Genomic DNA, 12,973 nt, shown 5'->3' on the forward strand with positions numbered 1-12,973 from the left:
AGAGGGGATTTAATTTCTGTGTTCGTAGAATGTGGGCATCACTGAGTGGGCCAGCGTTTACTGCACATCCCTTGTTGCCCTTGAACTGAGTGGCTCGGTAGGCCATTTCAAAGGGCAGTTAAGAGACAAGCATCATGAAGTATAAACAGCAGCTCAGAGTTGGGCAGAATGGCCAAGCTCTCGGTGCTGAGTTATTCTATGTAACATATACCTTTGCTATATTGGCCTCTGGTTGAATGTGCCACATATTCCACAGGCTGCGATCAGACGTGATGGTCCAAATAAACAATTGCCTCCTCCCCCAAATAAAAGGCCCGGTTTGATGGGAAGCTTGAATGAATCAAATCTACTTAGGCAGGGAGACAGAAGTCCCCACTCACCACCCTCTCGGCTGATGAAATATTCCCAACCCCTAGTGGCTCAGTGGTTAGCATTGCTGCCTCACAACACCAGGGTCCCAGGTTCGATTCCATCCTCGGGTGACTGTCTGTGTGAAGTTTGCACATTCTCCCCGTGTCTGCGTGGGTTTCCTTCCACAGTCCAAAGATGTGCAGGTCAGGTGAATTGGCCATGCTAAATTGTCCATAGTGTTAGGTGCATTAGTTAAGGGGAATGGGTGGGTGGGTTACTCTTCCACACTGTAGGGAATCTAATCTAATCTAAATTCGGCCCCCTGTGACTGTCTACTAACACTGGGAAGGGTGTACACGCCTGTGAGTTTGTGTAGGGCAGGCTGGGGACACTGAGCATTGGTTACAGAATGTAACCTGCAATGCCTTCCATTGTTGACTAGCCGCTCAGTGTTCAAATTAAACAGCCAGGAGAGGGGTTCAGCACCACAGGCCTATCCCAATGTAAAAGGCTGAGATGCAGAGTCTGCAGTGTGGGGTGGACTTTGCTATCACCAGGAGACAGAGACAGATCCGGGCAGGGGAGGGAAATACCCTGGAGAAAAACCAAAGCCAAATGGAATTGTGAGGCACTAATTGAATTGACACTTTGAGGCAGGTTTTGAAGAGAATGCTGGACTCAATTCTGCTCCATAATTAACAGTGTCAAATGTTTCAAACTACAGTTTGTATTTTAAAGAAAGACAGCAATGTGTGACAGACACAATAATCAACAAAAATGCAGGTCTCACATATTTCTGTCTGGGAAAAGGTTCAGCTGTAAGCAAAGAAACAAGGCAGAAACAGGCTACAGGCTACGATGCCTACTGCAGCCCAACAGCTGACTGTTGGGCATTTTCACAGGCGTCAGGGTGGGGAGGCAATAGAGGCCAGTCATACCCCAGTCAATAGCAGAGGGGAGGCACCACTATCAGCTGTCATAGCAGCTGCCAAATAGAAATTCAGGAACAGGAGCTGAATCAGAGACAGAAACAGGAGAATCTACTGACGGCCCCAGCCTCCGTTATGAGCAAAAGCCGTAATACTGCGACCTCTCCCGGATGTATTCCAGCAGATCTGTGACATTCTGTTCCAAATCCTGCAACATGTCTAACTTGGCTGTCATCACTTGCTTATTTCTGTTAAATTTCTTCTCCAAAGCTGGTTAAAAGAAGAAGATAGTGGAATGATTAATTTACAAAGTGTCAGAAGAGGAACGATGCTGCATTTCTGTAGAGTATCTCACCACCTTAAAACATCCCAAAAAGTCCCACAAGTCAATGGAGAATCTTTCTGAAACGTTTGAATTTGGGCACAGCAAGCTGTCACAAACAGAGCCCCGGTTAATCAGCTTTACATTGCTGATTGATGGATAAACTTTGGCCAAGTCACTAGGGCAATCTCCCCTGACTTCCCTCAAATAGTGCTCATGGTATCTTTCCACCCACCTCGGTCTAACGCCCCTGAGAACTGCAGTGTCACCAAGTAAGAACCAATGCAGTAAATACCCCTTTAAGGGTTATTGCACAATTTTGAGGAAAAAATCTAGGTACATTTCAAATTCAAAGTTGCATAAACACAGTCCCAAAGAAAACAAAAGCAACCAACCCAACTACATATTGTTACAAATATATTTTATACACAACTTTCAGTGCCCACTGGTCACTGCCAGTCACTGGTTAGTCACAGGAATGCCTAGGACATTAGAGTGACTGAGAAATACTAGTAACTAGGGCTGGTACAGCGGCTCAGTGGTTAGCACTGCTGCCTCACAGTGCCAGGGACCTGGGTTCAATTCCACCCTCAGGTGACTGTGTGGAGTTTGCACATTCTCCCCGTGTCTGCACGGGTTTCGACTGGGTACTCTTGTTTCCTCTGACAGTCCAAAGATGTGCAGGTTAGGTGGGCTAGACATGGGAAATGCAGGGTTACAGGGATAAGGTAGGTCTGGGTGAGATGCTCTTCAGAGGGTGGGTGTGGACTCAATGGGCCTGCTTCCACACTATAGACTGGTGAGTCTCACATCAGTGATTGGGAAGCTGTTGGAGAGAATTCTTAGTCATAGGATTCATGTGCATTTGGCTCAATTAGAAGCAGTTAGCATGGCTTTGTGACATGAATTACTCGAGGAGGTGATGAAGGTGACTGATGAGGGTACAGCATTGGATGTTGTTTACATGGATTTTAGTATAGCTTTCAACAAGGTCCCTTACGGCAGGCTCATCCAGAAGATTAAGATGCATGGGATCCACAGTGACTTGGCCACTTGGATTCAGAACTGGCTTGCCCATAGAAGGCAGAGGGTAGTGGTGGAAGGATGATTTTCAGACTGGAGGTCTGTGACTAACGGCGTTCCATAGGGATCTGCACTGGGACTTCTGCTGTTTGTGATAAATATCAATGACTTCAGATGAAAATGTGGTTGGGTGGGTTTGTAAGTTTGCAGATGAGACAAAGATTGGTGGAGTTGTGGAAAGAGTAGAAGATTGTCAAAGGATACAGTGGGATATACATCAGTTGTAGATATGGGCAGAGAAATGGCAGATGGAGTGTAATCTGTGTGAGGTGCTGCACTTTGGGAGATTAAATGTTAAGGAAAAGTATACAGTTAATGGCAGGACTCTGAACAGCATTGATGTACAGAGGAATCTTGGGGTTCAAGTCCATAGCTCCCTGAAAGTGGCTACACATGCAGATAGGGTGGGAAAGAAGGTGTATGGCATGCTTACCTTTATTGATCAGGGAACTGAGTACAAGAGTCAGGATGTCATGTTGCAGCTTTATAAGACATTGGTTAGGCCACACTGAGAATATTTCATTCAATCCTGGTCACCACATTCCTGGAAGGATGTGCAGACTTTGGAGAGGGTGCAGAAGAGGTTTCCCAGGATGCTGCCTGGATTGGAGGGTGTGAGCTATAAGGAGAGGCTGGAAAAACTCAGGTTGTTTTCTCTGGAGCAATGGAGGCTGAGGGGAGACTTGGTAGAAGTTTATAAAATTATGAAATGCACAGATAGGGTTGGGGATCAGAATCTTTTTCCCCAGGGTTGAAATATCTAGTACAAGGGGAGATGCATTTAAGGGAATAGGGGGAAGGTTCAAAGGAGATGTGATGGGCAGGTCTTTTACACAGAGCACGGTAGGAGGCTGCAATGCACTGCCAGTGGTGTCGGTGGAGGAGGCAGATACAATAGGGATGTTTAAGGGACTTTTAGATAAGCACATGAATATGCAAGGAATGGAGGGGTATGGACCAAGGGCAGGCAGAAGGGATTAGTTTCATTTGGCATCATGTTCAGTACAACATCATGGACAAAGTGCAGGTCGCTTGTATATTGTTCGATAGGGATTCTATAGAGGCAGAAATGGGTACTGCAGATGCTGGAGATCAGAGTCAAGATTGGATGGTACTGGAAAACACAGGTCAGGCAGCATCCGAGGGGCAGGAAAAATCAACATTTTAGGCAAAAGCCCTGCATCAGGAAACTTTTCTGACGCACCATTCCTGATGAAGGGCTTTTGCCCAAAATGTTGATTTTCCAGCTCCTCGGATGCTGCCTGACCTGCTGTACTTTTCCAGCACTACACTAATCAGGGATTCTATGGAGATTATTTTAACATTCATTCATAGGATGTGGGTGTTACTGGCTAGACACTAACCCTTGGCTGTTGACAGGGTGAGCTGTCTCCTTGAAACAACCGAGCTATTTCAGGGAGCAATTAAGAGTCAACCACATTGTTGTGGGTCTGGAATCATGTCAGCCAGGTCAGGTAAGGATGGCACTCAAGGACATTGGTGAAACAGATGGGTTTTTGAAACAATAGTTTCATGGTCATCATCATCACTGAAACAGGCTTTCAGTTCCAAATGTGTTGATGGAAATTACATTTTACAAGTTGCTGTGGTGGGATTTGAACCTCCATTCCCAGGGTCTCAATCACTAGATTATTCATCCTGTCACCCAATCACTCACTCAGAATAAAGGGGCACTAATGATGAGCAGTGACCTTATAGAGGTTTATAAAATTATGAGGGGCATGGATAGGATAAATAAAGGTCATTTCCCTGGGGTGGACGAGTCCAGAACTAGAGGACATAGGTTTAGGGTGAGAGGGGGATGATTTAAAAGGGACCTAAGGGACAACTTTTTCACACAGAGGGTGGTACGTGTATGGAATGATCTGCCAGAGGAAGTGGTGGAGGCTGGTACAATTTCAACATTTAAAAGGCATCTGGATGGGTATATGAATAGGAAGGGTTTGGTGGGATATGGGCCGGGTGGGACTAGATTGGGTTGGGATATCTGGACGACATGGATGCGTTGGACCGAAGGGTCTGTTTCCATGCTGTACATCTCTATGAATCTATGAGAAGAATGTTCTCCTCTCAGAGGGTTGTAGCAAGGAACCCCTTGCTACGGAGAGCTGTGGGGACAGAGTCCTTGTGCATATTTAAAGCTGAGAGAGAGAGAGAGAGAGAGAGAGACTCTCGATCAGTCGGGGAATCATGGGTTACAGGGAAAGGATAGGAATGTGGGTGTCAGGAATGTCAGATCAGTCATGATCCAGTTGAGTGGTGGAGCAGGCTCGAGGGGCATAATGGTCTATTCCTGTTTCTATTTCTGATGGTCTTATGGTTTCAGAACATAAAAGACCCTTTTTAATATAAGCTGCAGTTACTGATAACTCCACTCCATACCATTCAGCTTTTCCAGGCTGTCTGTCGCCCGGTTTCTCAGTTTCTCTGCCTCCTCTTTGATTTTCTTCGCTCTTTCATTCCCATCTTCAGTACTGTTACCCAGCAAGCTGATCTTGTCTCTCAGCTCCTCATAACGTCTCTCCACCTCCTTCAGGTCATTCTGTACACACACACACAAAGGCAAAGAAAAAACAATTGCTACAAACAACAGCAGCACATTTCCTGAGCTCACTGCCTGTTGGGGAGGGGTAACACGTGGCAGTGTGTGTGGAGGGGGGGGTGCTATTATTTTTCACACAACCCCTAAAGGATTGGAAAACATAATCAAAACCTCTTGGATGTTAACACTGCCTTGGAGCCCTGTTGGAAATGGCCTGTATAGACAATGGGCTTAGCTATGAGACTTCCACAAACAGCCTGCTGACAGGTATCAGCCAAGAGCTGAGATTAACAAATGGGGAGAGTGGGGAATTACCCTTTCCCAGCAGCTTGTTCTCAGGACAGAGGGTATGACCCAGAAGGATACTTAAAGCAGCCATGTGGCCTTGGGAGGTTAGATAAAGAGGACAGAATGCCAATGTGGGCCTGGGCTTCTGAACAATGTTCACTGTTGCAGAGTAAGGAGACCAGCTTCTCTGCTTCCTGCAGCTCTCCAGACATGGTCAGTGGTGGGCATTCCTAACTCCCCCATTGCTAGGGCAACAATGACATTGGCCCTCCTTGAATTTCCTGAGTCAATTACCTCACAGGCATTGGCAGCAGAGGGAGACAGGAAAGGTTACTTTTCCTGAGACAATCATCCATCCTGACCCTTCTTAGAATCAGATGATGGCTGACATCAGATTACACAGGATAAAGGGCACAGAAGGAAGCCATTTGGCCCACCTAATTCATGTTAGTAGTTACACTGTACAATGGTTCTTCATCTACCAGCATTACCCTCCATTCCCTTCTCCCTCAAATAGCTGTCTGATTTCCCCTAAATGTATCCATTCACCATGACCACTTGGTGAGGGAGGGAGTTCCACATCCTCCCCACTGTCTTTGCAAAGACCTATTTCCTGAATATCTGATTGGGTTGATTAGCAGCTGTATTGACAAGCCACCTATTTCAGCACAAACCCCATCTGCATCAGACAATGAGACACAGCGGGCCGATGTAGACCATTCAGCCCATCAAGTCAGCTCTGCTATTCACTGAGATCATGGCTGATCTGATAATCCTCAATGCCACTTTCCCGCCTTTTCCCCAGAACCTTCAGTACCTTCCTGATTAAAACAAAATGTCGATCTCACACTTGAACATAATTAATGACCCACCTTGACAGCTCACTGCAGTTAAGAACTCCACAGATTCACTGCTCTGGGAGAGAAGGACATTCCTCCACATCTCTGTCTTAAGAGCCTCTGGTTGTGGGATTATTCCCTTTATTCCTAGACTCTCCCACAAGGGGAAACAACCTTTCCACATCTAACCTGTCAAACCCCGAAGAATCTTACATGCTTCAATTAGGTCACCTCTCATTCTTCTAAACTCCAAGAGTATAGGCCCAACCTTCTCAACCTCTCCCCCATAAGAGAGTCCCTCCATCCCCAGGATCAGCTTAGTGAACCTTCTCTGGACTGTCCTCAATGTCAGTCTGTCTTTCCTTGGTTAAGGGGCTCAAAACTGTTCACAATATTCTAGTGGTGGTCTGACTAGTGCCACTTATAGCAGGACTTCCCTACTTTTATACTCAATCCCCTTTGAAATAAAGGCCAACATTCCATTTCCCTTCCCCATTACCCAGTGAACTCAGATGACTGGCTTTTTGTGATTTATGCACAAGGACTCCCAAATCGCTCTGTTCAGAAGCTTTCTGCAATCTTTCTACATTTAAATAATATTCAGCTCCTCTGTTCTTCCTGCCAAAGTGCATCACTACACATTTTCCAAAATTATACTAAGTTTATAGCCAGTCCTCAACATGTCTCTATCCTGCTGCAGACTTTTCACATCATCCTCTCCACTTGCATTATCACTTATTTTCAAACTTATCTACAGTACAATCACTTTCTTCATCCAAGCCATTAACATATACCGTAACTAATTCTGGGTCCAGCACTGATCCCTGTGGCAATTTTCTAGATATAGGTTATTATCCTGAAAAGTGCTCCCCTTATCCCAACTCTCTGCCTGCTATTAGCAAACTAACTCACTAGCCCTGCTGGTATATCTTATTATTAAGCAAACTAAAGTGCAGCACCTTATCAAACACCTTCTGAAAATCCGAATCTATTACATCTGCCACTTCCCCTTTGTCTATCCTGTTTGTTATCTCCTCAAAGACCTCCAGTAAATTTGTCAGGAATGCTTTCCCCTTCATGAACACATGTGAATCTGTCTGATCATGTTACTTATTTATTTATAAATGCTCAGCTATTATTCTTTAGAATAGACTCAAACATGTTCCCAGTAACACATGTTAACCTAACTGGCTAATAATTAATCTTCTTTTTTGTCTCCTTCCCATTTTAAATATACCTGTTGCATTAACAGTTTTCCAATCCTCTGAGATTTTTCATGAATTTAAGGATTCCCTGAAGATTATTACCAGTGCATCCGCTACCTCTGTAGCTGCTTTCTTTAATGTCCCAGAATGCATCCCAGAAGGTCCAGGGGACTAATTAATCTTCAGCCCCATGAGTTTACATAGAACATTCCAACGCAGTACAGGCCCTTCAGCCCTCGATGTTCTGGAACCGATCTATCCTACACTATTCCATTCTCACCCATATGCCTATCCAATGACCATTTAAACGCCCTTAAAGTTGGGGAGTCTGCTACTGTTGCAGACAGTGTGTTCCACGCTCGTACTACTCTCTGAGTAAAGAAACTACCTCTGACATCTATCTTATATCTATCATCCCTCAATTTAAAGCTATGTCCCCTCATACTAGCCACCACCATCCGAGGAAAAAGGCTCTCACAGTTGACTCTATCTAATCCTCTGATCATCTCATAAATCTCAATTAAGTCACCTCTCAACCTTCTCTCCAACAAAACAGTCTCAAGTCCTTCTGCCTTTCTTCACAATACCTTCCCTACATATCAGGCAACATCCTAGTAAATCTCCTCTGAACCCTTTCCAAAGCTTCCACATCCTTCCTATAATGCAGTAACCAGAACTGTACACAATACTCCAAGTGCGGCCGTACCAGAGTTTTGTACAGCTGCAGCATGACCTCATGGCTCCGAAACTCAATCCCTCTACCAATAAAAGCTAATACACATTCCGCCTTCTTAACAACCCTGTCAACCTGGGGGGCAACTTTCAAGGATCTATGTACGTGGACACCAAGATCTCTCTGCTCATCTACACTACCAAGAATCTTACCATTTGCCCAGTATTCTGTATTCCTGTTACTCCTTCCAAAGTGAATCACCTCACACTCTTCCGCATAAAAATTCCATTTGCCAGCTCTCAGCCCAGCTCTGCAGCTTATCTATGTCTCTCTGTAACCTACAACGTCCTTCAGCACTATCCACAATTCCACCCACCTTGGTGTCATCCACAAATTTACTAACCCATTCTCCTACACCCTCTTCCAGGTCATTTATAAAAATGACAAAGAGCAGTGGCCCCAAAACAGATCCTTGTGGTACCCCACTAGTAACTGAACTCCAGGATGAATATTTCCCATCAACCACCAGCGAGCCAATTTCTGATCCAAACCACTAACTCACCCTCAATCCCATGCCTCTGTATTTTCTGCAATAGCCCACCGTGGGGAACCCTATCGAACGCCGTGCTGAAATTGAGATACACCAGCTGTTTGGTCACCATCTCAAAGAACTCAATAAAGTTTGTGAGGCACAACGTACCCTTCACAAAACAGTGTTGACTATCCCTAATCAACTTATTCCTTTCTAGATGATTATAAATCCTTTCTCTTATAACCTTTTCCAACACTTTACCCACAACCAAAGTAAGGCTCACTGGTCTATCATTACCAGGGTTGTCTCTACTCCCCTTCTTGAACAAGGGGACAACATTTGCTTAGATTACTTACAGTGTAGAAACAGGCCCTTCGGCCCAACAAGTCCACACCAACCCGCCGAAGCGCAACTCACCCATACCCCTACATTTACCCCTTACATAACACTACGGGCAATTTAGCATGGCCAATTCACCTGAACTGCACATCTTTGGAGTGTGGGAGGAAACCGGAGCAGACACGGGGAGAACGTGCAAACTCCACAGTCAGTCGCCTGAGGCGGGAATTGAACCCGGGTCTCAGGCGCCGTGAGGCAGCAGTGCTAACCACTGTGCCACCGTGCTGCCCTCATGCTATCCTCCAGCCTCCTGGCACTATCCCTGTAGACAATGATGACAAAGATCAAAGCCAAAGGCTCAACAATTTCCTCCCTGGCTTCCCAGAGAATCTTAGGATAAATCCTATCCGGCCCAGGGGACTTATCTATTTTTACACTTTCCAGAATTGCTAACACCTCCTTGTGAATTGTGAATCTCATCCCATCCAGTCTAGTAGCCTGTATCTCAGCATTCTCCTTGACAACACTGCCTCGCACTTTTTGTCCATCTTGATATTACTAACAGGTTTCCCCTCAACATTCCTCTTCTGTCCCTGGTGATAAACTGTGACAAGGTTTTGGGAAAAGAGTTAGGGAAGAGATTCACATTGTGCAGTCGGTCTGTTCTCTTTCGAATAGCAGAAACGTCACTTTGCAAGTCTTGTGCCTTGTTCCTGTTGGCGATGGTTTGATTTTCCAACATCTGGACTCCAATGGACAGGTTTTCAAATCGCTCCATCATTTTCATTAGTTGACTCTCAATCAAGTTAAGAAAAGTGTCCAGCTAAAAACACAGGCATAGGATTCATTACAAAACAATTCTCCAGGCGATGGTATCACACTCTCAGCAACAATCAACATCCCCTGTTTGCAGACTGCCCTAACCAGGGTCAACTGCTCCTAGACCCTTTACAGGAGCAATTATCAAGCAAACTGATACTGAGCCACCGAACGAGGACTAGATTAAATAACCAGTGAGACAGAGAGGGGGAGGGGGGGAAAGAGAGGGAGGGAAGGAGGGCAGAGGAGAGAGAGGAAGGGAGGAGGGGGGAGGGAGAGGGGGAGTGGGAGAGAGAGGGAGAGGAAGGGAGGGGGGAGAGGGAGGGAGGGGAGAGAGGGAGAGGGAGCAGGGAGAAAGGAGGGAAGAAATAGAGAGAGGTAGAGATGGAGAAAGGGCAGGGGGGAAGAGAGGGAGAGGAAAAGAGGGAGGGAGAGGAGAGGGAGAGGGGGAGAGAGAGAGAGGAGGGGAGAGATAGAGGGGCAAGAGATGGAGAGAGTGTGGGGGAAGAGAGGGAGAGAGGGGGAAGGAGGGGAGAGAGGGGGAGAGAGGGAGAGAGAGGGAGTGGGGGAGAAGGAGGGAGGGGGAGAGGGAGAGAGAGGAGGGGAGAGATAGAGGGAGGCAGAGATGGAGAGAGGGTGGGGGGTAGAGAGAGGGGGGGAGTGGGGGGAGGGAGATGGGTTTAAGGAGGGGGTAAATTCATAGAATCCCTATAGTGTGGCAACAGGCCCTTCAGCCCAACAAGTCCACACCAACTGTCCGGAGAGTAACCCACCCAGACCTGCTCCCCTACTATTGTAAATTTACCCCTGGCTAATGCATCGTACCCACAATCCCTGAATACTATGGGCAATTTCCCACGGCCAATTCACCCTAATCTGCACATCTTTGGATTGAGGGAGGAATCCCACGCAGACACAGGGAGAATGTGCAAACTCCACAGAGACAGCTGCCCGAGGCTGGAATCGAACCTGATAGAGAGGCAGATAGAGCATGGGGTAAAGTGGGGAGAGAGGGAGGGGGAAGATAGGGAAGGGGAAGAGAAGGAGAGGGGAGAGAGGGAGAGAGAGCCTGGTGGGGTGGGGGTGGGGGTGAGATGGGGAAGGGGAAGAGAGGGAGAAACAGCAGGGTTGGAGGAGGGAGGGAAAGAAACTGGGGGAGTGGGAGGCGGAGAGAATGGGAGAGAGAGAGAAGGGGAAGAGAGAAGGAGAGAAAGGGAGAAAGAGTGGGGCGAGAAGGAGGGAGAGCGAGAGAGAGACAGAAACAGGTTAGAGAGAGAATTCTGGAGCTTCGGGCCCGGGCAGCACATGGAGATGGGCGAAAAGTAACATGGTGTGCGTTCAGACACAAGCTGCAGAATTTACAATGAGCTGAGGTTTACAGTGAGTTAGATATGAGCCAGCAGCTCAATGTGGAGCTAATGAAGGTGGAAGTAACAAAGGTTCCCATGATTGTTTCTACAGTAGATGAACTAAGGCAGGGGTTAGGGAGTGGAGAAGGTGGAATTGGAATTCGTCAGCGTCGGTGATGGAGAGAAGATGGATGTTCAGCTCAAGGTCAAATCGGATGCTGAAATGTCAACCTGTCTGCTTCTACCTCAGAGAGTAGCTCTGCAGAGGAATTGGACCAGCAGGAATAGAGTTTGTGCTGGGGAGTGTGGCTTCAGGCTGCATTGCAGTGATCACAGTAAACTTGTGCTTTGTGACCCTAAGCCTGACTGAAACATCAAGATGCAACAACGTCCTTGAGCTTTATTTCACCCTGACCAGGAAATTGATGAGGAAATGGACTGTAGGGGACCCTGGGGGATACTGATCACAGAATGATCACACTCAATATCACCCTGAGGCAAGTTGCCAGGTCCAACATATTAAAAATAAATGAAGGGATAACTAAACCACATTGTGGAGCCCATTTGATAATAATTCCAAAGCAAGGACACAGATATTCTAACATTGAACCTGCCTTTACCCTGCACACAGCAAAAAAATCCAGTCACATTTATCATCCCTGTTCATGTCTCCCTCACATCCCTTTGCCCTTCACTCTCCTGTTCAGACCAATCCTCAGGGTCAACACTGTTCCTTCCAGAGCTATGACCCTCTGAGTGTGTATAATAAATTATAAAATTTGGCAACGTCAAAGTTTCCAGTGGGAAATCCTCCAACTCCTCATTGTACCATTTGTTTTCCCTTTTGTCTGTTCCTGGGGGGGGGGGGGGGGGGGACTGATGTTTTTTGCCTGGCTGTTGTTACCCTGTTCGGGAGCAATGATGCAACTATTGGGCTACATCAAAGGGAAGATGAGGGGCAATTATGATTAAAAAGAATAGAAAATGGTGAAAATTAAGATGCATGGGATCCACAGTGACTTGGCTGCATGGATTCAGAACTGGCTTGCCTGTAGAAGGCAGAGGGTAGTGGTGGAAGGATGATTTTCAGACTGGAGGTCTGTGACTAACGGCGTTCCATAGGGATCTGCACTGGGACTTCTGCTGTTTGTGATAAATATCAATGACTTCAGATGAAAATGTGGTTGGGTGGGTTTGTAAGTTTGCAGATGAGACAAAGATTGGTGGAGTTGTGGAAAGAGTAGAAGATTGTCAAAGGATATAGTGGGATATAAATCAGTTGTAGATATGGGCAGAGAAATGGCAGATGGAGTGTAATCTGTGTGAGGTGCTGCACTTTGGGAGATTAAATGTTAAGGAAAAGTATACAGTTAATGGCAGGACTCTGAACAGCATTGATGTACAGAGGAATCTTGGGGTTCAAGTCCATAGCTCCCTGAAAGTGGCTACACATGCAGATAGGGTGGGAAAGAAGGTGTATGGCATGCTTACCTTTATTGATCAGGGAACTGAGTACAAGAGTCAGGATGTCATGTTGCAGCTTTATAAGACATTGGTTAGGCCACACTTAGAATATTTCATTCAATCCTGGTCACCACATTCCAGGAAGGATGTGCAGGCTTTGGAGAGGGTGCAGAAGAGGTTTACCAGGATTACAGGGTATGAGCTATAAGGAGAGGCT

General features: G+C 46.3%; 1 protein-coding gene across 2 annotated transcripts in view; it reads right to left on the minus strand.

The window, feature by feature from the left end:
• Positions 1–603: 603 nt before the first annotated feature.
• lamb2l (laminin, beta 2-like) overlaps positions 604–12,973 on the minus strand; it is a 206,593-nt gene continuing 194,223 nt past the window's right edge. For both annotated transcript variants that reach the window (XM_087994040.1, XM_087994039.1), the window contains exons 33-35: positions 9,771–9,947; positions 5,089–5,248; positions 604–1,550 (exon numbers count right to left, since the gene is read on the minus strand). In XM_087994040.1, the coding sequence (XP_087850166.1) occupies positions 1,414–1,550; positions 5,089–5,248; positions 9,771–9,947 (474 nt within the window). In that variant the 3' untranslated portion in view covers positions 604–1,413. The remainder of the gene's footprint in view (positions 1,551–5,088; positions 5,249–9,770; positions 9,948–12,973) is intronic.

The sequence above is a fragment of the Chiloscyllium plagiosum genome, unplaced genomic scaffold, assembly GCF_037043375.1.
Source record: "Chiloscyllium plagiosum isolate Xiang-an unplaced genomic scaffold, Cpla_swu_hap1 HiC_scaffold_14, whole genome shotgun sequence".
Classification (NCBI taxonomy): Eukaryota; Metazoa; Chordata; class Chondrichthyes; order Orectolobiformes; family Hemiscylliidae; genus Chiloscyllium; species Chiloscyllium plagiosum.